This window comes from Botryllus schlosseri, chromosome 1 (assembly GCF_051294905.1).
Source record: "Botryllus schlosseri isolate E-star chromosome 1, Bs_hap1, whole genome shotgun sequence".
Taxonomy (NCBI): domain Eukaryota; kingdom Metazoa; phylum Chordata; class Ascidiacea; order Stolidobranchia; family Styelidae; genus Botryllus; species Botryllus schlosseri.
The window spans coordinates 29,490,370-29,515,188 of record NC_137236.1 but is presented as its reverse complement, the minus strand read 5'-3'; the positions used below and the strand labels follow the sequence as shown (position 1 = coordinate 29,515,188).

General features: G+C 39.3%; 1 protein-coding gene across 1 annotated transcript; it reads right to left on the bottom strand.

Moving 5' to 3' along the window:
• Positions 1–6,574: 6,574 nt before the first annotated feature.
• LOC145438026 (relaxin receptor 1-like) lies at positions 6,575–23,204 on the bottom strand. Its single transcript, XM_080315391.1, has 12 exons — positions 23,050–23,204; positions 19,173–19,256; positions 17,893–17,953; positions 17,608–17,709; positions 15,574–15,703; positions 14,875–15,023; positions 14,632–14,813; positions 9,668–9,793; positions 9,066–9,176; positions 8,775–8,996; positions 7,135–7,289; positions 6,575–6,669 (listed from the first exon to the last, which is right to left on the bottom strand). Exons 5-12 carry the CDS (start codon positions 15,614–15,616, stop codon positions 6,575–6,577), a joined length of 1,083 nt encoding a protein of 360 aa, XP_080171517.1. The 5' UTR covers positions 15,617–15,703; positions 17,608–17,709; positions 17,893–17,953; positions 19,173–19,256; positions 23,050–23,204.
• Positions 23,205–24,819: the final 1,615 nt, after the last annotated feature.

Below are 24,819 nucleotides of genomic sequence, written 5' to 3'. Positions count from 1 at the left end.
AAAACCATCGTTAGAACAGATTGCTCTGATCCGATGACCAACAAAGCGCCCAAAATGGCACAAGTGGTGCTGCTCCTCCATTCAATATCAACGAAGCAGTAGCTACCTCCCACTCGAATGGCCTTGATGCATATGCAAAGGGTGTAAATCTGTAATTAGTCGTTACACTGAATACACCGCATAATACGCCTAACAGCCATTCCTTGTGATACCCCAACAAGTAAATCAGATACGGATAGACTCAAGATAAGCAATTTGTTGATATTAGATCGCGATGAGCTAGCAGGACGTCTAGTGGATTTCACGACATCATGCAGTCTCGACGCAACTATAGACGTGCATCCGAAGATCGCAATAATACCTGAAAAACACCGGGTACCAGTTACGTTGCTACGTCACTCGATTAGAGCAATGGCAATGGGTTTGTGCTGGTCTTATAAAAGTATATTGTATGAAGAACTCCTCGCCATCTTATCCGCGTAAGCAGAGAGCGTAGAACTGAGCTGTGGTACGAGGCAGAAAATATGGAATCACCATAAGGAATATCGGCGCGGTGTATAACGACTATAGTATAGTCTAAATACCAACATATAATAACAATAACAACAACAGTCGGGAAATTTTCGTGTCCATTTACTTCACTAAGGTATTGAACTCAGTTCAAAATATATACACTGCATCAACTTATGTGATAATTTTAACGTGACACGAGTTGAAACATGTTAACAACCTGTCCTTCCATCATAGGATAGTAATCTAATGGTTGAATGAGTATAATATTTCTAACAGAATGTAATGATATAGGTTCAGTATTCTGGGCGAGATATTGGAATCGGTTTGTGATATGGTGTTATACATATGACACATGGTACAGTACACGCATGATATGAAACATGGTCGAAATACCGCGGAGCATATGCTGATAGGATATTTAGAAAGAGATCATTGATTGGACAGAACTCATTACCGTGATTAAGCCGGAGGTAAGAAGACGGTTTTATCAGCTGATATACGAGTGTTTATGATAGCTTTCCACACTTAAACCTCGCAACTGTCGAAAATTGCAGCATTATAAACTGGATGTAATAGGCATAAACCAGGGCTTGAATTTGGTGACCAACAGTACCGACTACACACCACTATCAAGACACCTCTATTTGTAATCATAATCTTGTAATATTCGACGATTAGCCTGTCCATTGTGGAATGATAAAAGCATGGATTTGACCGGTGGGTAGACTCACTGATTATCCACACCACTGCCAGTACAGCTTTGTTTGTAATCATCGACTTCTCATCGGAAAATGCGCTATCTATGCAGCCCGGCTGACATCCGTCGATTCCAGACAAGCAATCCTTGCGGCCATCGCATATCTGGAAAGGGAAACTATAAACTACATAAACTATAAACAGACTTTGACCTCAGCCGATGCGTTTGCTCGTTATCTAGTATTAAGAGCAAATACTCGAAACTACTGCTTTGTACTGCTTTCAACATTCTGTCGTCATTTCACCCCATGTCGATATTCTTCATCTAACGTTATGAAACTGTTATGAATTCCCAAGTTAGATTGAGCTAAAGGGCTGAGCACACATTATCGTAAGTTTATTTGCTCCTCCCACATACTCGCGAGACTGAAAATGGGAAATCGAAAATAAAATTTGGAGCAACGTATCATAAGGTAGCGAGCTCTAATGTGCCTACTCTCCTTGATCGTTTGGACCTTATTCTCTAATACCTAAGGCAAAAGCCTCAACACAAACAAGTGGTTTTTCATCATTTCGACATACTGGAGCCTTCTAGAACCTTTTGTCAACTCTCAAAATCGATTTCTCACAGCAAGCATTTTTCACTCGTGAAAAAATACGTTGCATTTTGGATAGCAATGCAGAACAGATTTAAAGACCTGGCCATCCAAGCCCTAGCAGACGTTCTTGTACAAAACCCAACAACTTGCTTGGCCGAGAAGGGTTTTAGTGAAATAGTTGAAATCAAAGCGAGCGAAAATAGTAGCGTTTGTGATGAGACACTTGATAGCTTAAGATAAATAGTAGCCAATTTGTTGCACATCTCAACAAATAAATGTTGTATTTTCATTTTCTTTTTGTATACCAATTTTTTGTTAGTTTGTGCGAATGAAATTTATTTTTACAAAAAAGTGCGAATGAAGCTCAAAAAGGTTGAAAGGCACTGGTTTATTGTATCATAAAAACCAAATTCGTCCAAACTGGTCTACGGTTACTTCATAGCACAAGTTGGAGTACAGTATAGAAATTTCACTCTAATCAATATCAATGTAGCAATAGTCTGACGCCTTATCCCTTATTGGAACAGGGATTTCAGATAACTTAGTCGGCACGTATAGGCCTACTCTTACAAATTGTCATCATGACATTTCCTTATGTTTCTCAATGCATGGACGCTATAGTTTCACGCCAAATTTCAAGCAATTTTGACCAGTCAATGCCGTGCAATCTTAAATTGAAATTTTAATCATCTTTGAACTCATAGTATTGACGGTGGCAAATTTCGACGTTTGGGTATCACCAAACATCGTATTCCAGAATTGTCTGAAGGTAGAATGGTGCTTTTTTAACTCGTTAACATTTTGTTAAAAGGCCTGTGATAGAGTTTGGAAGATTAAACTTCTAATTAATGGTGTGCGGTAGTTACTGTCCTGACATTACGAGTAAAGTTCCCTGAATGCAAGATTTGGTAAGGTAATGACTAAAATGGTTCATTTTCGAACAAGCCTCAGAATCACGATCTCAATGCCGGTGCTTAACAGATTAGCAATATGTCAGTTCTCTTCAAAGTTTCTTTTCGTGGTGAGCGCTTGAACTTGATAGGACGAATTCGCATACCTTTTTCACTTCGTAACTGTCATCCGCATCCGGATCCGATCGACGTAATTGAAAGATCCGCGCAATAAAGGCCATATGCACATTGACGGTGCTGTGCAGTGTTGGAGTATTAACAGATCTAAGCAACTTTTTAACTTTTGTAACTGGACGTTTGCTAAAAAATAGCTGAGTAGCCTTACTCGAACACGTCAAGAAAGGGACGTGTTAAATGCGACAACGCTATCCGTCATGGATTGTTTACCAAAGATAAATCCCAAGCTGAATAACTTGGATTCATCCTTAGGTCGGTAATTCCGCATGCAATAAGCCGCGGGCGCCCAGTGCTTTAAGAGATGATCGGTAGGCTTGGTTTCGAATCACATCAGTGCTATGGCATGCGGTGAGGTTCATGGATGGTGAGGCACTGTCTCCCAAATCCCACATACCACTATATGAACTTTATAAATGCTCATCCTGAGATGGATATATTTCTCCGTGAAGCTTTGCATATATTCCTTGACAAACAAAAAATTCGCTTACCTTTCGTCTGTGTCTATACAAATTGTCGTCTCTTTGTAGGCTTAGGTATTCTTGGTTTGTTATTACCGAATAACTGCCATTTATTTTCACTTTAATCGCCTTCATAAGTATAGGAAGTTAAGTGTCACAGATTACAATATTATAGGGCAGGGGTTGGCAAACTAGGGCCCGGTGGCCGCATGGTAACATTTTGTGTTGCCCCCAATGCATTGAGAAACGTGATAGCAATTACTGATAAAAATGTGCAGTAAAAAATCAACTTCATGGAGCGACTTGATTGAACTAGGGTCCTATACGCATTTTGAAATACTTCGGTTGCTAAACATCCAAGACAATGAAAGCGGGGATGAGTGAGTTCGGATCATAATGTTTATTTTAGAGTAGAACTTTCAGTGCTGTACTTGGAAAAACGATTCGTGCGTGAGTTTGGTAGATTCGTCCTCTATATGATGCGCAGTTAGTTGCAAATCAATAATAACTTCGGTCTCAACTTATCCATAATGAGTAGCCCAAAGCAAGACAAAAAGCGGAAAGAGATGAATGCTGCTGCAATCAATGAAGACTCAAGTTATAGGTGGGCTTACTTCCGTTCCGGCGTCGATGGTAACGTAATACGTATTACTTGTCATATTATGACATTATTATAATGAATTCGTTGCTGCAATTCAAAACACTATTTGAATCCCAACATCCGAAATATAGGCACAGTTTATAAAATTGTGAGGTGCAAAATAAATCAACGGAGTTTGAGACAATAGTAAATTATGTTGATGTCGTCCTCACGAAAGAACGTGAAAAGACAAGCTGAATACAGTAGCCTAAGCCCTATGCTGAAACGCATTTACAGGTAACATGTTGTTGTCAGAACTGCGTGCTCTGAAGTTTGAACAGACGCAGAATCAACATATCTATAAGCCGATCGTTGCTCACATATTCAAATTTTCATCCAATCCTAAGAATCAGCACAACCTTCTTTCATCCCTTATTTTGACGTATTGATTCAGGATGGCCAGTTTATAAAATCTCGGGAATGTTTCTGGCGCGTGTGCATTATCATCAAATCGACATTTAAATTGTTTAAATATATATTCATATGTATACATATATATATTCTCCACATGTTCGATTACTTTGTATATGAGGTCCTGAAAGTATGGGTCGCGGTGGCCTCTGAGCGATCTTATAGTATGTAATATTTGTTTAATTTCTTTGGCCTACTAGGCCAATCAGCGAGACGCGTAGAAATCATGAAAATGTAGCGACCCTTGTATTGGTTGAATCCACCACAAGATTTTTCCGATCATGGTTTCTCTAAAAAAAAACTGTCGGGCAGCATTAGGATGCTTTAGTGCAGGGGTGTGCAACGATCGGGTGCTAGACTATGAGAGAGAGAACTTGCGTGGCCAACCCCTACGGCGCTAGCAACCTGAAAAGTTTGCCCACCCCTGTGATAGGAGAATCCGATGACAATGCCAATACAGTGTTGGATGTACGGAAAAGTATATATTTATGCAGCCCAGCTTCGTTCAGCTGATCTGATTGTGCGTTTACCTTTCGAACTTTCTCATTTTGTCAGTGCAGGGGGACTTAATAAAACATTTAATATAGACTGTTCAGATATTATGAAAGCCAATTTAAATTATATGAAAAATAAATAAAAAATAAATATCTTCGCCACTTCGGAGATATCTGGAAAATCTGGAGCATATTTTCAGAAACGAATGTCATTTTTGCGCTTATAGCCTCTGGTATACCCTAAAATCGTTCTCAACGTCCAGGATGAAATTCTATTACTGGCCAGTGTCATCATTGAAGGTTTACAGAATATTCTTTCACTCATCCTGGCGACAGGTGAGGCACTGCCTCACGTGCCTCCCCTGACCGCACGTAACTGGATCATTGCTGGTCGTCACCCGGAAACTCGTCCCCAGACGAGAGAAATCCCCCCGGTACTGATGTGACGCCAACAATATAGCACGGGGAGGCAATTAGGCCTACTTTTGCCGACGGGTCCATTGAGCAGCAGATAATATCCAGACGGCCGATTAGGGCATAATATAACTATCTCTTCTGGTGATAATTCATTTTATTTTTAAATTGAACGTGATGAATTACATTAAAACAGGTTACTATGTGGATGCATTAATAGTAAGCAATAAAAGAAAGTGGGAACTAATTTACAAAACGGAATTATTCAGTGTCATTATTTCAAACAAATATATACATAGAACATAGTATACTCTGTTTTAATCACATCAAATTCCGGACAATCTCTTTCTAATAAGAAACTCAAATTCATTTGGTACACTACGGAGCTGGTCTAGGTATCTGCATTCTGGGCTCTGTGTAGATCGGTAAAATAACTTCTTTGATTTGTTAGCTTCTCTAACAGATCTTCTAATTTTCGCGCTCTGTCAGCCTCATTCACTAAACAAAAAGACGGTGGTGCCTCTGACTTTAGTAAACACATACTTAGTGGCCCTCATCTTCTTGAGATTTAGGCATTCAGACTACACATTTCTTTTTTGACAACCTGCTCATCGTTTATGGGTGATGATGACCGCTAATCACGTGCACTGATAGATTTATTTCACAAATCAGGCATTTGGAAACGGATGACCCGAGTCAATCGCTATATAACAATTGCAACATCAAACGTTTGAATTATACTACATGGAAACAATGACTTCTGACTTCCTTTCTTGACAAACCTTGGTGTATTAGCTTTATGTTGAATCCAGATAACGGTGCAAGGGATACAAATAGTCTTTACAAATAGGTTTTGGTCCAAGCATTATGTTCAAAACTGGGTTTTATATTCAAAATTCAAGCGACCTTTGGCTGGTCAGTCAGAATCCCGTCACGGGCCAGATTAGGCCCGCGGGTCATAATATTCCCAGGTATGACGTATCATTGAATTCTACTGAATCAATAATAGTCACGGTAAATACCACAAACAAACAAACATCACGTGAATGTGTATGCAAATTCAATTCAAGCTCAAAAAATCTATTTCGAGTTCATTTATATCATCGCAGTTCGAGAATATAAACGATTCATTCTTCTAAAATAGGTAATGTCGTTCGCGGTCCAACAGTCCGTGGCATTTCCGCAAGCTTCCCTCAGTTTAGATAAATCATCTCCAGTTAAAGCGGAAGGTCTTGGGTTCAAAGCGTTGCAAAGTCGGACCCTATGTATAGATGTAGAGAAATGGATTGAGAGCGCTGTTTATTGGCAGAATCAGTAGGCCTGTTGGCAGATAGGCGTCCTTCGGTATATCAATCCCTGAAATTATTAGCTACAGCATAGTATTTTCCGTTGTTAATTGGCAAGCAACTTGTTTTATGCGGCATGAAGTCATTGAAAGTGACAACAGGCCTATTTTTATATTGGATTTATTCGACACATCCGTCGTCAAAATATCGGTACTGCTGCCTAATTGGAAGTTTATCGAACCACATCAGTATTATGAGGTAAAAATGTTATATAATATCAATTCTGGTGATTACTGGAATGAAATGTACCACACAAAACCTCTGAATACGATTAGGAAACTGCCCTTGTGGAAACAATATCAACTAGGATACTTTCACTAATCAGAATATTTGGATCCGATATCGGGCCTGAATTTGGATTCGGAACGATTGAAAATGTATTCCTTATTTCGATTCCAACTTGCATTCGAAATTCAACTACCTGTATAGTGTATGTTTAAAATTTAGAAAAAGTTAAACCGCTCATAGTTGATACCTGCCAATTGCAGGAAACCCATAATACAGACGGGCATCCAGCATAAAAAATCAGACGCGAGAATTCTGGTAAGTTTGCGTTGCATTGCGGCACTTTGTTTGACTCGTTGTTCGCGAGCCGTGGACGATTCCAGAACCACCATGTCGTTAGCTCTTCTGTAGAATATATCAAATGCACGACTGAATATAACGTGGCACCGATAGATTATACTGATGTTGATTTGTGAGTCGGTATATAAAAGCTTTGAAAAGTGAAAGCGATTTGGTATGTAAGGCAGCTGATCAACATAATGACATCATGTGTGATGAAATTCAGAATCTACACCGGTCTACCTGCGGCTTGAGATCCTTATTCTTTACACTTGACTAACATCAGTCCAACACACGCAGCGGAGTATATTACCGCGGACCTATTCATACAGCGAGCGACGTATCGTACTACCACGAGGTAAGCCAAAATCAAACCAATTACATCCGGGTATCAAAACATTAACTCGGACGTACACGAGAAACCAGAACGCTTTCAATATGAGTCATTCTCACTCATGCAGGGAGACTAGTGGTTAGCTATCAAGGTTCCAGAGTATTCCAAACACTAGTACAGTATACAACGAATACACAATATGTACAATATATACAACAGTTTAACAATGTGTATATGAAAATCATCAGTTTCAACAATGTGTACCCCAAACGGTGGAAATGAACTGCCCATTTCTACAATGTTCGAACACAGAATAATTCCGGCTGTCGTTCAAATTGGCGAGGGTCAAAACACCGAGAGCCAAAACACCGATTGCCATAATAACGAGGAATTGGAAATAGATAGTTAGGGTTAAGATTAGGGTAAAACCGAGTTGTGGTTAGTTAGAGGTTCGGTTCGGTTGTGTTACCATTCAGGTTAGGTTAGTTTTGTGTTCGGGTTAACATTAGGGCTGCGGTTGGGATTAAGGGTAAAGTGAGGTCTGTTTGATTCAAGATCATGGTTAGTGTGCGAGTATGGTAGGTTTGAATTATATTGAATGCTTCGCTATTGTGAGACTCTCTGGTTTGAATCTCTCCATAGTTCAAATGTTTCCCTATTTTTACACTCGCATTATATCCCTGACGCCACTAAATTCAGATATGATTGATTTATTTTTAGCGAAGTTATATACAGCAATATAATATTGTTGATGTTATTAGCATTGCAAATAGCAAGATACGTGATAACTAGGGCAAGTTTTTGCAACTTTTGCCACTTTTTTTTTTGCAGCTTCCGGCAGCTTCCTAAATACTCGTAAGATATGTAAAATGCTGCTTTAAGCTGTTTGAAAGAATCTTACAGTGCAACTTTTTGAAACTTTTGACCATTTTTTTCATGTAACTTTTTGCAACATTTTGCAACTTTCTCGATTTTTCATGAAAGTATTTTCATTTTTGGTGAAATACACGGCCGAATTCAATTGAAACACCGTAAATCAGCACCGAAGTAACGCTTCCACGGGTATTTCGGGAGCTGAGCCGGAAAATTGACCATTTTTTTAGTCAACCGAGCAAAATGTGGTCAAAATGCAACTTCTGCAACTTTTTTCAAAAATAAATGCAACTTTCCACGGATTTAACTGCTTCAAAAACTTGCCCTAGACTGATAACTCATACCTGTACAAGGCGATGTAGCCCACGAGCATGAAAACGAACGACAGGAAATTTAGCAATAGAAGAACCAATGAGTACACCCATGACCCGTCATTCTTTCGGTCGGGAAAGAACGTAGGCAGGCAAACTGTATGACTTGAATAATATCCGAATTCGTGTGTAGCCAAAATCGGACTGTATGTATTTATTTGAGAAATCAGTCTTCTCAATGTGCCCCATTCCGTGCTGTTATGACAATCGATCAAATCGTCAGTAATTTCCAATTCGGAATGCACATAAAATGGTAGTAATCACCTGTCGCCGTGTCTTCGAATCGTGCCGTTGTTTAGGAATCCCAACCATTTTATCAAAAGCTCTTTATCGTTGCGGTGGACTTTTGTTTTAAAGATTGCAGTGTCATTGAACCTAAAGACACGCATTACAGTGTTCACGCCAACTTCGCTATAACTGGAGTATTTCGCTATGAATAACCATTGCCTGTCGATGCGTTGTTACCGGTGATGGCTCCTCATGGGATCGCGTATTTTTGGACAAAATAGCGTATCGTGGTATGAATGAATGAAATTTGAGCCCTCTACAGCAGATTCGACATCATTTTCTGATCTGCGGACCGATTTCATTGGTTTTTTTGCTGACCAGTATTCAGTGTTCAACATTGAACTTTATTGTAGCTGATGCACAATAAGTTTAATATGAGATCCGATTTAATTCATTAGTTAGAGTCAAAATAACTTACGAAATCGCTGTCACTCCGAAAAAGAACTGTTTTTCAGTAGCATATATGATTTTTAAATATTAAATATATATATCAGGCAACCAATGTAACCAGCAAACCGCCTCAATTAAAGTACCAATAGACTCATTGTCGCATCAACGTCAAAGAAGATTTCACTCACGACACTTCTTTCAGAAAGTAATCTTCGAACGAAGGGGTCAAAGGTATAAATCCAATAAGAATCGAAATACACCAGCAAATGACGATTCCCGAAATTGCTCGCTTCAACTTCGGCCTTGACAATGGTCTGAAACTAAATAGTCGAAGCCGTATGAATATAATAAAACTGGAGGTTTCTCTTCTAATTATCTACGTCCATGGAAATAACTTGCTTTAAAAGTGAGAGCATGTGGCATTCTCTACCTTACGATATGGCAATGTCGCTCGGAAATAAGAGTAATCTATAATGCCATTACGTACCGTTCAAGTAGGCGTACGTCAACGAATTGTGGCGTTCTCCAAATAAAGAGCAATCCGTTGTTATTACAATAGATATTGGTATCTTTCGAATGCGATCATCCGAAGTCTCATTAACTTGTACAATACTTCGGGTATTCGGGAGGCATCATTGAATATAACATCGGCAACTATCAAAACTTCAATAAAGAATAATTATCTCTAAGGTGTAATTTAATTTGAACAATGCGCTATCATTGAACTTCGAAAATTCCAATAATTCTCTCCATTTACGAAACCAAGTCGAGGAAAGGTAGGCCTGTAGCAAACATATTACAACTAAAAATATCTCCAATTGAAGACACAGAAGCTGAAAATACTCCCACATCAATGACCATCATTCTCTTGGTCGATTTTTTTGTAGGACGACACTGAGACAGAATTAGAATGTAATCACTAGGGTGGTTTTTTACCTAAAAAAAAGGAAAATTTGGACCTACAAAATCAAAATTTTGACATTTTTTGACCTAAACAAACTGAATTTTGACCAAATTTTGACCAAACGTATGCAAATTAGGTGCTTTCCAACATAACATAAAACTTGTACCACTTATCTCCATTTCTGGTAGGAACTGGCTGTCCCAACGAAGTAGTTTGGCATGAAAAAACCTGATTGGCTCAGAAACAGGCAACTTTTTACATGAAAAAAAAAACAATATTTTACCGAAATCTGACCCTATGGAGAATTCCAGTGGTTACAATAGCCTATGTATTATGGTAGAAATAATAAAAAAAATTCATAACACATTTGAGTAAAATATTCATATTTATTCCCGAAGCTTTTCGGCTGACGCTCGTCAGGGGAATATCGTCAGCAATAATGCGAGAATTCGAATAACTTTGTTCAGCAACAATATATATCGCTAATTATGACGTCACACTGAAAACATACAAAGTTAGGAAAACGAGAGAACTGAAGCGTTGGCATGGAGATAGCGAAGCCAAACAAGTTAATGCGCGATTTTCAAATGATACACAAATTCTTTCTGTTGGCACAAACTAGGTTTACTCAAAGTGATGATGGTGGACTCAAGAACAGACAAATGAAATAAATTGCGACCCTTAGCCAATACAGAGAACATGTCCTCGTGGTAGTTAGCAGCACATGTATGATTTTCTAGTAAATGTTTGCCAATAGAAGATTTTTGACTCATGGCCTGGTTATGTTCTAGAACAGAGGTCTCAAACTCAAATGTGCTCGCGGGCCAGTTTTCGCGTTTTGACGACGCCGTGGGCCGCAGCACTTATAGGGGTGTTCTATGTCTTTCCAAGTAGGCCTTATTTGACAGGAATGAATTGTCCTATTGAAAGTGAGCCGATCCAGCAGACTGACAGTAAACACACATCGTCAAAATGTGATTTTCTCTTGTATCAATTTAGGCCGGGCGCGAAAAGAATCATCACATTTATAACTATTTGAATATAATTGTTGTTGTACTTGATACATATTAATTATAAGATATAGACACTATATGTGCGGACAAATGAATCATGCCATCATAAAAGCTATCAGGTTATAATTTTGCAACTACTATGAATATTTTGAATTTAACAGATTGATAATAGAGACTGATCTGATACCAAAACATTTTTAGGTTGAGCATTGTAATCCCAATCCAGGATTCAGGTGTACTTCTGATATGTAGGCTATAAATCTCATAGCCAAATATCTTCAAATACAAGAGCAGAAAAAATATAAATATATATTAATGAATGTGTCTAAGTCAGTGGTTCTTAACCTTGCCTCCACCCCCCCCCCCCCCCCCAAGGGGCGCTGGCGATTATGAAGGGGGCGGAAACGTTAAGGGGGCGATATGGGGGCGCTGGAGAGAAATGGCTTCGCAGTAGATGATGTGGTAGTAGGACATATCCTTAATGTTCCTGTCTTGGCAATCTGAACCTCAGAAGACGAATTCCAACTGGCAGGTAAAAATTATATGCCAGTGAAGAAATACCAATTTGAAATCGTGTGCGTCTTTTAGTTTAGTACGAATGGGCGACAGTGATATCTAGAACATCCCTGTCGGGAGGTATCCCTGTTGGGCGATTCTATATTTTTTGATATAGCAGACAGGAGGTCACGAAATGACATCATGCAACGAAGTCATACCAACGGGTCCACCCGCCCGAATATGTTTAATTATTAGTTACGGGCCCTACAGTTTCCAAGACACCTCACAATGTTCCCTCACGTTTTGACGAGTCTGCGCACACTCACCAACCAAGAAATTGACTGCAATATATATGCAATTCCCGATCTTATTGACCGATTTTATCATGAATTATCGAAATTTTCGCGCTTCGCACTGGCTCGCTAAACAGTACACCTGATTTCATGGCAAAAGCGAACAGCGTGATGGGGGGCGGTCGGCCCAAGACCCAAGTTTTTTCGTGGGCCTGACGAAGTGTCGTTTCGTTCCTGCCAACGGGTAGGCCTATACGCCCGAAGATGCATATTTATTATTGAGGGGTCCTACCTTTTCAATCACACATCACTCAGCTATACCGGTAAATCTGTTTACGTGAGCAGAGAGAGGATAACAATTGATATCAATATATATGCAATTCCCGATCATATTGACCAATTCAATCAATAATTATTGAAATTTTTCGCGCTTGGCGCGTCTAGGCGAGAATAGCTGGATCAGTAAATGGACTGCCAATGTAGATATAACCAGTATCAGCAAACAGCGGATAGCCGAAGGTGGGGCTTGGGGCGAAGCCACCCGGAACTTTGCTTTATCACCCTATGGGGGGCCCAAGACCAACCTTTTTTGGGGGGCTGATGAAGTACTGTTACGGCCCTGGTAACGAATTAATTGTACCTACGGGCACGCCTGAATATGTTTAATTAATTACGCGCCCTTTATTTTCCAATACAACAGATAACTCAACGCTACTGGTAAATCTAATTACGTGGGCTGAGAGGATAAAAAGTTTATAGCGACATATATATGTAATTACCACATATTCATTCATGCATTATAGAAAATTTTGGCACCGAGGTCGACCAGGCCACACAAACTTTTCTGACCATCGAAATCACGCTACGGGGTTCTTGGAGGCGAAGCCCTCAGAAGTTTGGTTTATCACGCTATGGGTGCGCAAGGCGATCGTTTATAGGGGGTTGAAGAAGTGCTGTTACGGCCCTCCCTCTTACTCATTGTCTTTATTACATTCCTTACAATATAAGGTTGGGGGCGCCGGAGCACGATAATCTTTGAAAGGTGGCGCTGGAGGAAAAAGGGTTAAGAACCACTGGTCTAAGTTATTGAAATGTCGGAACGCCGAACGGCCCATTGTTGTTACATCGTTGGAGCGTACCACTACGGTACTCGGTACCTTGAAGTGGCCTTAATAACATGGTTTACCGACCAAAGATGTAACTAACAGATTGCCCATGGTTGCCATAAATACTTGCTTAGTTAGCGAAATACGAAGCTGCGACTATTACTATTCCCCTGATACGCGATTAGTTTGTTGCGCCACGGTTCTAACAAATTCACGGCATTCCGAGTCACTCCGAGTCAACTCGAGTCATTTTCATTTTGCCATCGATTTAGCCCGAGTCTGAGTAATTCCAACTCACAAATTTCAGTCACGAATAGTCTAAGGGTCAGGTTTTGGCTTCGTGAATTGCAAATGTGGCGAAATAGTGAATCTTCCCCTGCATGGTAGCGTTTGCAATAGATGTGATAGTGAAGTTTGACTTTATAACCTGAAAAGATATATGTGACACTTATATATTGTCAAATTATTAAAAATCTAAAATGTCGTCGCGGGCCGCACAAAATGCCCTGGCGGGCCGCGTGTTTGAGACCTCTGTTCTAGAACAAGCGGATTGTTATGCTGCGATTTCGAGATATATGATTTGACAGTGCAACGAGAGATTTGTAGTGCAACGAGAGATACTTTCCTACATTCTTGGATAGAAAGTGCATGTCCTTACTAAGAAGCTTGCTAAAGTCGTTCAACAGCAGCAGTTGTTGGCTGACAACACTCAAGTTGTGCGTAATACACTGCTGGTGACACACCGTGTTGCTTCATTCTGACAATGTTTTCAACATCACGATTTTTCATCATGCGCTTCTTAATATAAGAATGATGCAATGCCCAAGAAGTCTTTCTTCAGTTATAAGACATTGCGGTACGTTGACCATAACACCATGTTTACCTATTTGTTTTATTTGACCGTTTATGATTCACAATAGGCTACAAGCTGTAAAATATCAAATGATAAGTTCACCGACAGTGAAAATTCTACGATACATACGAAATGCAGACGTCAAAAAAATTTTGAATTAAAAAAAAATTTTGACAAATTTTGACCTAACGCTACGATTTTGACAAAATTTGACATGTCAAAAAAGGCCTCCTTAGTAATCACTAATCATGCACCTAATAGCTAGATAAAACTCGAATACTTGAGGGGGGTGGATTCATGAGTAGACTTCGGTCTGCTTAAAACCTGTAACCTATAATCGACATCAATGCAATGATTTGATATATCACTATGAGCTATTCGCCCCCACCACGTATGTTTCATAGTCAACTGGCACAACAATATGAGTTATCTGACCTTAAATTCTGATCAATAAAAGCCTCAATGGATTATATCCTATCACATACCTCATGACAGCATGCACACGATATCCTGTTAATAAAACCATCGTAAAAACAGATTGCTCTGATCCGATGACCAGCAAAGCGCCCAAAATCGCACAGGTAGTGCTGCTTCTCCATTCATTATCAACGAAGCAGTAGCTGCCTTCCACTTGAATGGACTTGATGCATACGCAAAAGGTGTATAACTGTAATTGGTCGCGAAAAAAAATCACTCTCAATACGCAGAACGCGCATTCATTGCAATACCCCAACAAACAAGTCAGAAACGGACAGACTCAGGATGAGCGATTTGTTGATATTTGATGACGATGAGTTAGCAGGACGTCTCGTAGATTTCACGACATCATATGATGTCGATATAACCACTGCGGTACATCCGATGATCGCAATAATACCTGGAAATATTCGAGTAGCGGTCACGGTGCTACGTCGTCCTGTTGAATCAATACTAAATGTTTCGCGGCGGTCTACAAACTGCTGCACTATTACCACATCAATTTATTTCACCAAGGTCTTGAAGTCAATTCTAATTACTTACACTATATCAGCCTACGTGATCATAAAGACATAATATGAAGCAAAACACGTTGTCAGGCTCTCCTCCGATCATTGAGATAATAAAATCAGGATTGAAGTGACAAGTTGCTATCAGAATGTAATCAGGTACTTTCACCTCTCTGCTAGATATTGTAAGAGGTTTGTGAGATGATATTGTATTAATGATACACGGATACGTTTCTTAGTTCCAGCAAGCAAGATTACACAAGCCCGGGATCCTGCGGCATGTAGCCTCATCAAATACTTACAGAGATTGTTGATTGGAGGTCACTGCCTGACTGAGCCGGCAATGAAAGGACAGTGATCCGATGCGAATATACCCGTTGCCAACATACTATATCGCACCTCTACGATGATGAACCATGAATTTATTTAACGGAGACTCACTGAATATCCACACAACTGACAGGACAACTTTGTTTGTTATCATCGACTTCTCGTCGGAAAACGCGCTGTCTATGCAGCCTGGCTGGCATTCATCAATTCCGGATAAGCAATCTTTGTGGCCGTCGCATATCTGGAATATGAAGAGATTGAATTAGAACAACTAATCGCTATTTAAGATACACTAATCTTATAGGTGGTGAATAATACCCATATAGGAGTGGCTATACTGAGTGATTGCTTGAGCCAACTTAACATGCATAGCAAACTTCAATTTCGCAGCTCCTTTCCAAATCACCGAGATTGCCGAGAAGATATACCAATTGTAACAACACGAGGTCACACATCACACTATCACTGGTGTGGATTCCAACGCACTGTGGTATCCAACACAATGATATCGCAGAGCGATTTGAAAGAAACGCTGCATCATCAGAAACACCGCCCCATTACCAATTGGACTTTGTCGCCATGGGGATGCGTAGTCACTCCTTAGGAATTCGCGCATAAACAACTGGGATCAAGTGTATAGGACGGGTGAGGCCGGAAGACATTATAAAGTAATGAAAGACACGATTTACAATAAGTTATCAAGCGTAGCCTCAAAAAAAGAGCAAATTACTCTGTTTCGGATGAAATCAGCCATTGTCGGCTCAATTATCACCTACATAAGATTAGATGCAGTGATTCCCCTTTGTGTGAACTATGTTTGTTGCCCGATACCATCGATCATTATTTATGAAACTGTTTTAAATATGTAAGGCTACGTGCGAATCGGAAACGATATATTTGAAATGATAATTTTTTTAACACAGCAGAATTATTGCCAAGTCAATACATGTTGGACCAAGTGATTCAGTATGTCAAGAAAAAACTGCGCTATATTTAAATGTTTATGTTTCTGAATGCATAAGCTAACAGTCTTTCACAATATGCATCACCGTAAAAATAATACCAACTATAGCATAACAATGAACTAAAGTCAAATCTTTTTTAGGGATGATACACTATTTTCCAGTTTACTCAAAACTTATCCACCACAATTCACATAATACATCGAATCCGTCTCAATTCTAATCGGAATAGGGATGGGTACGGCTGCAATACATATGATGTGTTATTGCTAAAAATAATATGCGCTCGAGATTATCTTATCACGATCTAACACTGAGGTTTTCAACTGATGGGCTCTGCGAAACATTTCCTTGAGACTGCGAACCGATTGATAAGTATAATTTGTGCTGTTGTAAGTTTGGACAGAGCATGTGAACCAATTTTGCTTCATAACTGTATGAACTTCATTTCTTACGTAGCCGATTTGTCGTTTAAGGTAAGACATCAAACTGCCCAGCTAATTTTATTTCCTTGTATTTCCAAGCAAGCCATATTTATTCAATGGGTAGACCTACTGCAGGGATATATCCCTGACCTACTGATACATACATTTTGCTGCTTAGAATTGTTTTGATGAGGTTCTTGGAAAAGCTGCAAATATTGAATAGAAAAGTCAAACAGTAGAGTAAACATAATCAGAAATAACCTAAACTATGATAAACGGTGATTTTGGGTCGGTATTACAATATATTAATATGGCTTGAATCTGTATTTTTGTACTCCGCTAATTCTGCTCGTGTTGATGTAGGCCTATGTGAACCTCAAATATTGGAAGGTTTGCGTTCGCAAACGAACCGTGGTACGTTCTGCACCGTGTAAGTGTACCTTTTTCATGTATTACAATTTTCCGCGTCATTATCACATCTGCGGCTTTGTACTTCAACTTAAAGCCATTCTCTGATGGGCGCCGGCAGCATGGAAATAAATTAGTGATTTTCTGCTGTGAGCTTTGCCCGCAATCACACAATAGCAAGAAGGAAACACACTGCATGCAGGTAGTCAGTGAATTGTGCTTAATGTACGTATCAATTTGATACCGAAATACCGCAGCCCTACTAATGCATCAATAAGCGATGGCCAATATTTGGGTAGTTCAGCTATTATGCGTGATTCTACCGTGGTAGAAAAAAAAACAATTCTTACCGCTTGTGCATCTATGTATTTTCCATCGTGATCACCTCCGCAATAGAAGAAGTCGCAAGTGCAATTTGCTTTACATATCCGGTGATGTGGGCATTTGATATCCTATTATTTCAAGTCATAAAAGTTATATGCATGACAATATATGAATAAATGAGAACGTCGAATATAGCTTGGTATTACAGTAATTATTATAAAGTAAAACCACGAATTTAAAAAGCAATACAGCAATTCTTTATAGCTAATCATCACCCATCTAATCCTAATGTCTGCAGATATTTTATTTACCTGATTCTTACATCCTTTATTCGCCAATATGGTTCGATACGGCGCATTGGAGCAATGGTATCTGCAAAGGTGTTCGCTCAATGAATATCTTTGTTACATGTTATTAAACGAAAGGTAATATTATTATTATTATTGACAATTTTACAGTGGTGCTTCTCGCCTTTTCCAGGCTATGTGCACCACGACACTAATGTTTGTAATGTTCATGAGTCTTTGACTTTCGGTAATCCTGGGGACGGCTTCTTCAATATTTCGCTCATTTCACCGTCAGTCTCTCTCGCATCCATGCGTCCCGGTCGTGGTCTTCGCTGCCGACTTGTAGCACGGCTCACTTTCGGTCTGGGCTTTTCAATGCACTGCAACCGCAGTGAGATCAGCGATGAGGAGCCCAGAGAAACCTCCGACGCATAGAAGTTGGTCCGAACCGGGATTGGAACCACTACCATTGGTGTTGTGGCGCTGGCGTTTAATCAACGCCACTCGCTTCCCCAACGAAAGGTTGTAAAAATTTTCACTGTTCTAGTGTTTAAATCACTCCTAATTATGTTGTACTATTCGCAATTGGTAAGAGGTATTGGGAGAAGCTATTGTTGGTATTCAAATAAAAGCAGGAGTTCTATAAATTTCTACCCAATTACAATCAGATGTAATGATTTTCAAGGCATACCAAACTTAATTCAAGTAGAAGTTCTAGAAAACCGACGGTGAGAAAATCATCGATTTACTGATTGGAAGGAAGCAGATTGGCAAGACGGATCGCAGACTTTCGCTTTTAATACCCGGCCATAGATTCCGATATTATGAAGTTGCATCTATGCAGCAATGCCACAATCAAAATCCACAACCCTTACATAAAATTCCGTTGAACAAAATAAATTATATAACGTGAAAAAAAAACAGTTCATCCTCAAAAACCATTGACGTAGAAGTGAAAGTAGAGCCAAAAAAATTATACTTAGTAAATGCAGATTGCATACCGGACAGCCTCCAGTAAAACTAGAGGTAAATTTGGGAAATATATCAGCTATTTATCAATTGGAGTTGAATTATAGTGAATGACACGAAAGAAATTGCGGGTTTTGATTGGGACTTGGTCTTGAATCTCAAACCGAGAACAGAATTAGGATTGTATAATATTAAGACCTCGCCTCTCAGTTCCACGACGAGTGATGCACGAGTGTGTTTCATTTTGAGTCGCTCTATTGCATATGTTTACTTCGAGAAAGTGGTGTCATATAGATTTCGTCAATTCTAGTTACTCGGAAGATTCCATTACTTACCGAATGTCACAAAATCCCTGGTCTTGAAAATCGACACCGCAAGTGATCCAATGTCTTGAGGAATTAGATGTTATTCCCACGAATCTGTCACGTGTTGCAGATTTCATTTATTTCATTTGAAAAGATGTCTGTGCTATTTGATCCATGAGAACCCAAAACCCCAATCGCATCGTTTTAGTGGTATCGTATTTATACATACTCATAAGCTTATCAAGGACAAATTTGAACGTGGTATACTCCTCTTGCAGGTACAGGAACAATACATCTCCGTTGTTAAAAAGTACAATTTTTAGGCTTGACAAACTGCTTTCTTGACAAACCAAGATCTCGAATCAGGTCATGTTCATATTGATTGAATAACGGAGGACGACATGAGGGTTATTTATATCGTCAATTATCTATTTATGCGGAATATAAAGGTAACAAAGCTACTACTCACTTCCTACCAAAAGAAATAATTATGGGGTAAATACAGTAATTTGGACTTTTTATGGGTAGGCGTATCTTCTAAAGTAGACCCAATCTGTCAAAGCTAATGTGATATTCGTAATCAGCAACCTTGAAACCCCCCGAAAAAACTCCAAGATGTCCTCACAAAAACTTTTATATCATTTTCTTGACCAGTGTCATCAACTTCTGGTTAAAAATAGAGAGCATCTCCACAACGAATCGTACCGGATTGAGAATTTACCGCAGTCCATTAATGTTTGAAGTTGGTCTAAAAATTTGCAGCCTTGCAATCAAGAATTTGAAATCATTTTACACATAAATGTAAGAGTCCCATGAAGTGCTTGTATTCAATGTTCTGGCACATCAACCTCAGTAGGTACAAGACAAATGCACAGCTTACATCATAACATTTCTTTCTCCACTTCTCTCACTTACCCAATCGCTGAAATTACGTTAAAAATTGATTGAAGCTGGCCCAGAATCGCTTCGCTATCACAGTCATATTTATTGCCCATCATGCTGGAACTAAACCCCATCACGACGAGGGAGATCGTGATTTCAGGGATTGGATTATTGTGCTTCGGGACTTGCGTAGGACGGCGGACAGCCATAATGTATATATTACATCAACCTACACATTGATTGCCATGTATATGAGCATAGCAAACCCTGTTAGCCATGAGTGAAGTCGATATGAAAACCGTCTGTTCCAATTCACTCGCACCCCGTTTACGGACATTCTTCAGATGCATGACAGCTTGCAACTATTACATTATAAGTATGTCCGACCTGTTTTAGTGGGACCAAGACTGTAGTGGTACCAACTACCAAGACTGTAGTCCAGTGATTTCCAACAGGGACACCCAGATAGCCTTCTTGCGGCTCTCATCGATGTTTTAAAATCGCACAAAAATAATAAATATTCGATTTATATATAAGAAAAATTCATATTAAAAAATTACCCTTGCTTGACATGGATTCTGGAGTTTATAATTAAGATGAGAGGAAAGTTGTTGAAAGACTGCTATTGTCACGTCACTATTGTTCCAAAGTAATGTGCCATACCTAGGGTGATTTTTTTCGAGTAAAGTAATTCAAAATTTTGTCAAAATTGTAGCGTTTGATCAACAAATAGTCAAAATTGTTCACCAATTCAAAAAAATTTAACCACTGTATTTAGTTTGTATCGTAGATTTGCACTGTCGGTGAGCTCATCATTTGGTATTTTACAGCATGTAGCCTACTTTATAGACCAATACCGTCGTAGACGGCCTGTTGTATGCTCATTGTGATTTATAAACGGTCAAATGAAACAAATAGGTTGACATGGTGTCATGGTCAACTTACCGCAATATCCTAACTAGAGCAAGACTGATTGAGCATTGCATATAGTTCTTATATCAAGAAGAGCATGATGAGAAATTGTGATCCAGACAACATTGTCAGAATGAAGCAACACGGTGTGTCAGTCAGCAGCAGTGTACGCACAACTTCAGTGTTGGCAGCCAATAACTGCAGCTGTTAAACGTTCTTTCTCCATTCTTGGCAAGCTACTTAGTTAGGACAGACACTTTCCACGCAAGAATGTAGGAAAGTATCTTTCGTTGTACTGCAACAAATTTTAGTTATCTGTACCATATTACGTGATGTAACTACTGGAATTCTCCATAGGACCAGATTTCGTTAAAATGCATGTTTTTCATGTAAAAAATTGACAGTTTTCATGTCAAAAACCTTTTTTCAGGCCAAGCTACTACGTAAGGACAGACAGTTCCAACCAAAAATGAAGATAAGTAGTACAATTTTAACATTATGTTCGAAAAGACCTAGTTTGCATACGTGAGGTAAAATTAATATTTAGGTAAATACAAGTCCAAAATTTTGATTTTGTTCGGCCAAAATCTTAACTCTTTTAGGTAAAAAAACGCCCTAGTCATAACTTTCCAGCTGAACGAGCAGCAGCTATAGTTGGCAAAACCCAGCAGCAGCTGTCTAGTTCTTCTCGATTCTATTCTATTTTTGTGCAGTTTTCATTGAACTTGATCTAAAGTAGTTACAATAGCTACAACACTACAATAGGATAATCAGTCATTTGATTCAGTTTTATGTATAGTCAAGCTATATATTATGTGTATTCCTGAGTGTATTTGTGTCGCTCCAAACGTACTATTAAATTTGAAATGAGGCTCTGACACCAAAAAGGTTGGGAACCACTCCTTTAGTCCGAGAGGTGGGCCACAGAAGATTTTAAAATCGAAAAATCCGCCACGAGGAGAAAGGTTCTAAGCAAACCTAAGTAACTTCGAAGAAATGTTAGCGTAACCCAAATCCTACGCCTAACTATAAGCTAACCATAAATCTATCTAGCTTATACGTTTACACCAGTAATCCTTAACATTGTCGCCAGCGCCCCCAATGGGAGATTTTGATTTTGAAGGGGCGGAAACGTTCAGGGGGTGGGAGGCGCTGGGCTCACGGGGCGGTATGGGGGGCGCTGAAGAAAAATGTCGTCGCAGTAGAGTGTTCAGTAGAGACGCGGCGCGCGAAATATATGCCGACAATGTTTGCTTGGCAACATGTTTTCATGATTGCACTGTTTCATTATATTAATCGTGCATACTTTTAGATTTCCAATACATACTCCATTAAAATAATCCCGTCACGCTAGTCGTGTTATTCTCAACAAAATGTTTCGAACTAAGTATTATTGCCCGCAGTGCACAGCGTGTCGAAATCGAAGAAAGAAGCACCGTACCAGTTTTGAGAGTGAGAACCCTTTCTACATTAAAGATGCCTTGAAGCTTTTAGGTTAAAATGATTAACCAAATATATTTGTATTTGAGAGCTACAAAATTAAATTTTGTAATCAAATATTTCTTCATCGTATCATTGATTATGACACCGTTTAGTGTTGTGACCCGCAACATCACATGAACGTTATATAATATGGATTGTTTCGTTTGGAATACATTCATATTAAAGATAATAACTGATGGGTACAGTACTAAATTCAATGTGATAAAATATCTATATCACTATCTCAGTTGATTTACTTGTCACAGAAAGCAATAAAACGAAACTTAATACAATTAACGTCCCCATATTGCCAGTTGTAGAGGTAAATTCAGGATGTGTACACCGGGCTCGAACCAGATGGTATATGAATCTCTAACCGATGGTTGTTATAACAACCTTGATTAGACCCCGAATAAAGCACGTGAGCCCTACAATTATTTTAGCGTTCGAGAGGTCCTCCGACGCGATTCACGCTATTTCCAATAGTGAAGTCCGAACTCGAAAATACCTACCGGACACCGATTTCTCACCCCTTAATTTTACTACCTACCCTAAAACATGTGCGGGCGTCAGTAAAACGTGACTGTTTTCATCTTATAGACACATCCCAGGGTATATAACTTATACTCACAGATGTTCGTCCAGGAAAACCTTGCAATGCAAGTTGTCTTTAAGGCATGTTGCAAATGACGCAGAGTGTGTGTTGTAGTAACATTCATGGGCCGACTCATTTGGTAGACATAAAGGAAAAATGGGAAAGTTCAACGGTACAGCGGTGCATCGAATATATAAAGCAGTGCTTCAAACAACTAAACCATTTGACGCCTCGCAACTATCCTTAGTTCTACCCTCCCACTCGCACAAATATAAATGAGGCAAATACGGCCCTCGTGGAGATTCTAATAACATATTACACTTAGAGGAAAAGCCGGCGGTAGGCTACTGCATTCTTGTGATCAAATACTTCATTTGACATCAATTCCACCAGAAAAACGAGATAATTCTCCCTGAATTTCTTGTAATACCCTAGCCAGGCTTACCAGGTCTAACCTTTGGGCCTGAGTAAGATTCATGACACCAATATTTGCAAATAAATGCATCTTCGCAAAAGGATGGGTTCAAAAACATTAGGCCTGAAGGCTTGAGTTATTAAATTGATAAAGGATTATTGTAATAAGGATGTCACGTTTGTTACTAAACACGCGATCTTTCCACGTTCCATCCATATTTCATGCATTCATTGGTAAAATTAAATGTCAAATGCTCAACAGACCATTGGAAGATGAATGAGTGGTATGTGCAAAGTTAGCAAACAGATCGCCCCCTCATTTAGTCTGAACGTATACAAGACATAATCATGCTGAAACATAATGAGAAGTGCCTGGCCGCCAACTTACAAGCTTGCTACCGATGTATTTTTGAGTTGTAAGGTGCATGAATTGAAATCTTCTAAATCAGTGTTTTCTCAATTTTTCGCGCCCCTCTTATCGTCATATCCAAAAAATACTAAAATGAGCAACCAGAATGTGTGTATTCCCAACGCATAGTTTGATTGTGTGGACGGTCATAACTGTTCGGAGACCGGTCAAATATGAAATCTGAACTATACACAGAGCAGTAATTACGAGTTGGAAGAACATCGCTCGGAGCGCGGAAAAACTTCCAGTTAAATATATATGGTCAAAAATAATCACGTTCAATGTTAGAACGTAGCACATACATATATTTTAGCGATTTTGGTGTCTAATCCTATCTCTTTCCGGACTTGGGCTTGGCTCAAACGTACCCTGACCATAAGTGAATCAAAAACCAATGGCGGGGTCGCATGCCATTGGAACTTGTCCCTTCTTCACTAAAAAAAAAAAAAACAATTTTTCTCTTCGGGTCTCAGTAGTTGCACAAGAGAATAATTCAGTTGATTACTTTCGGGTAGCCATAAAATGCACTTCTTCAGAGTAGCATTGTTCAAAGTCTGTCCCAATTGTGTATATAATCGGAGTGAATACTTCCAAGCCATACGATTTAAGTCCTTGCGTATTAGATTCAAACCGCATATTATATGTGGCATATCATATTACCATATAAGCAAATATGTTATTTCTCCATAACTTTGTGTCTTTTGCGCACTCTGCACAGATGCTTGACAGGCAGACCATGACAGCATCAATCAACACCCACACGCATTCATCAGCTAATCCTAATCAAGAGATATTTTCTGATCGGTGCAAGGTGCACTTAATGGACTCTATCTCAATTATTCACCTACCACTTGAACCTGCGTAGCAACTTCGCATTCCTAATTCACTCGTATAATCTGAACGAAAATAAAATCTATTAAGCAATGTCAACGGTAAAATGTCAGAATTGGAGAAGTGTGTTAATGGCTAGGACAGTGGTTCTC

Excerpts from the sequence above, each read along its gene's own strand:
- LOC145438026 (XM_080315391.1), bottom strand. The coding sequence starts at position 15,616 with ATGATAACAAACAAAGTTGTCCTGTCAGTTGTGTGGATATTCA. Across the intron at positions 9,794-14,631 it reads CGTGTGCATGCTGTCATGAG|ACCATTGTCAAGGCCGAAGT; the intron begins GTATGTGATAGG and ends ATTTAGTTTCAG. Across the intron at positions 8,997-9,065 it reads ATTCGAAGACACGGCGACAG|CACGGAATGGGGCACATTGA; the intron begins GTGATTACTACC and ends TTGTCATAACAG.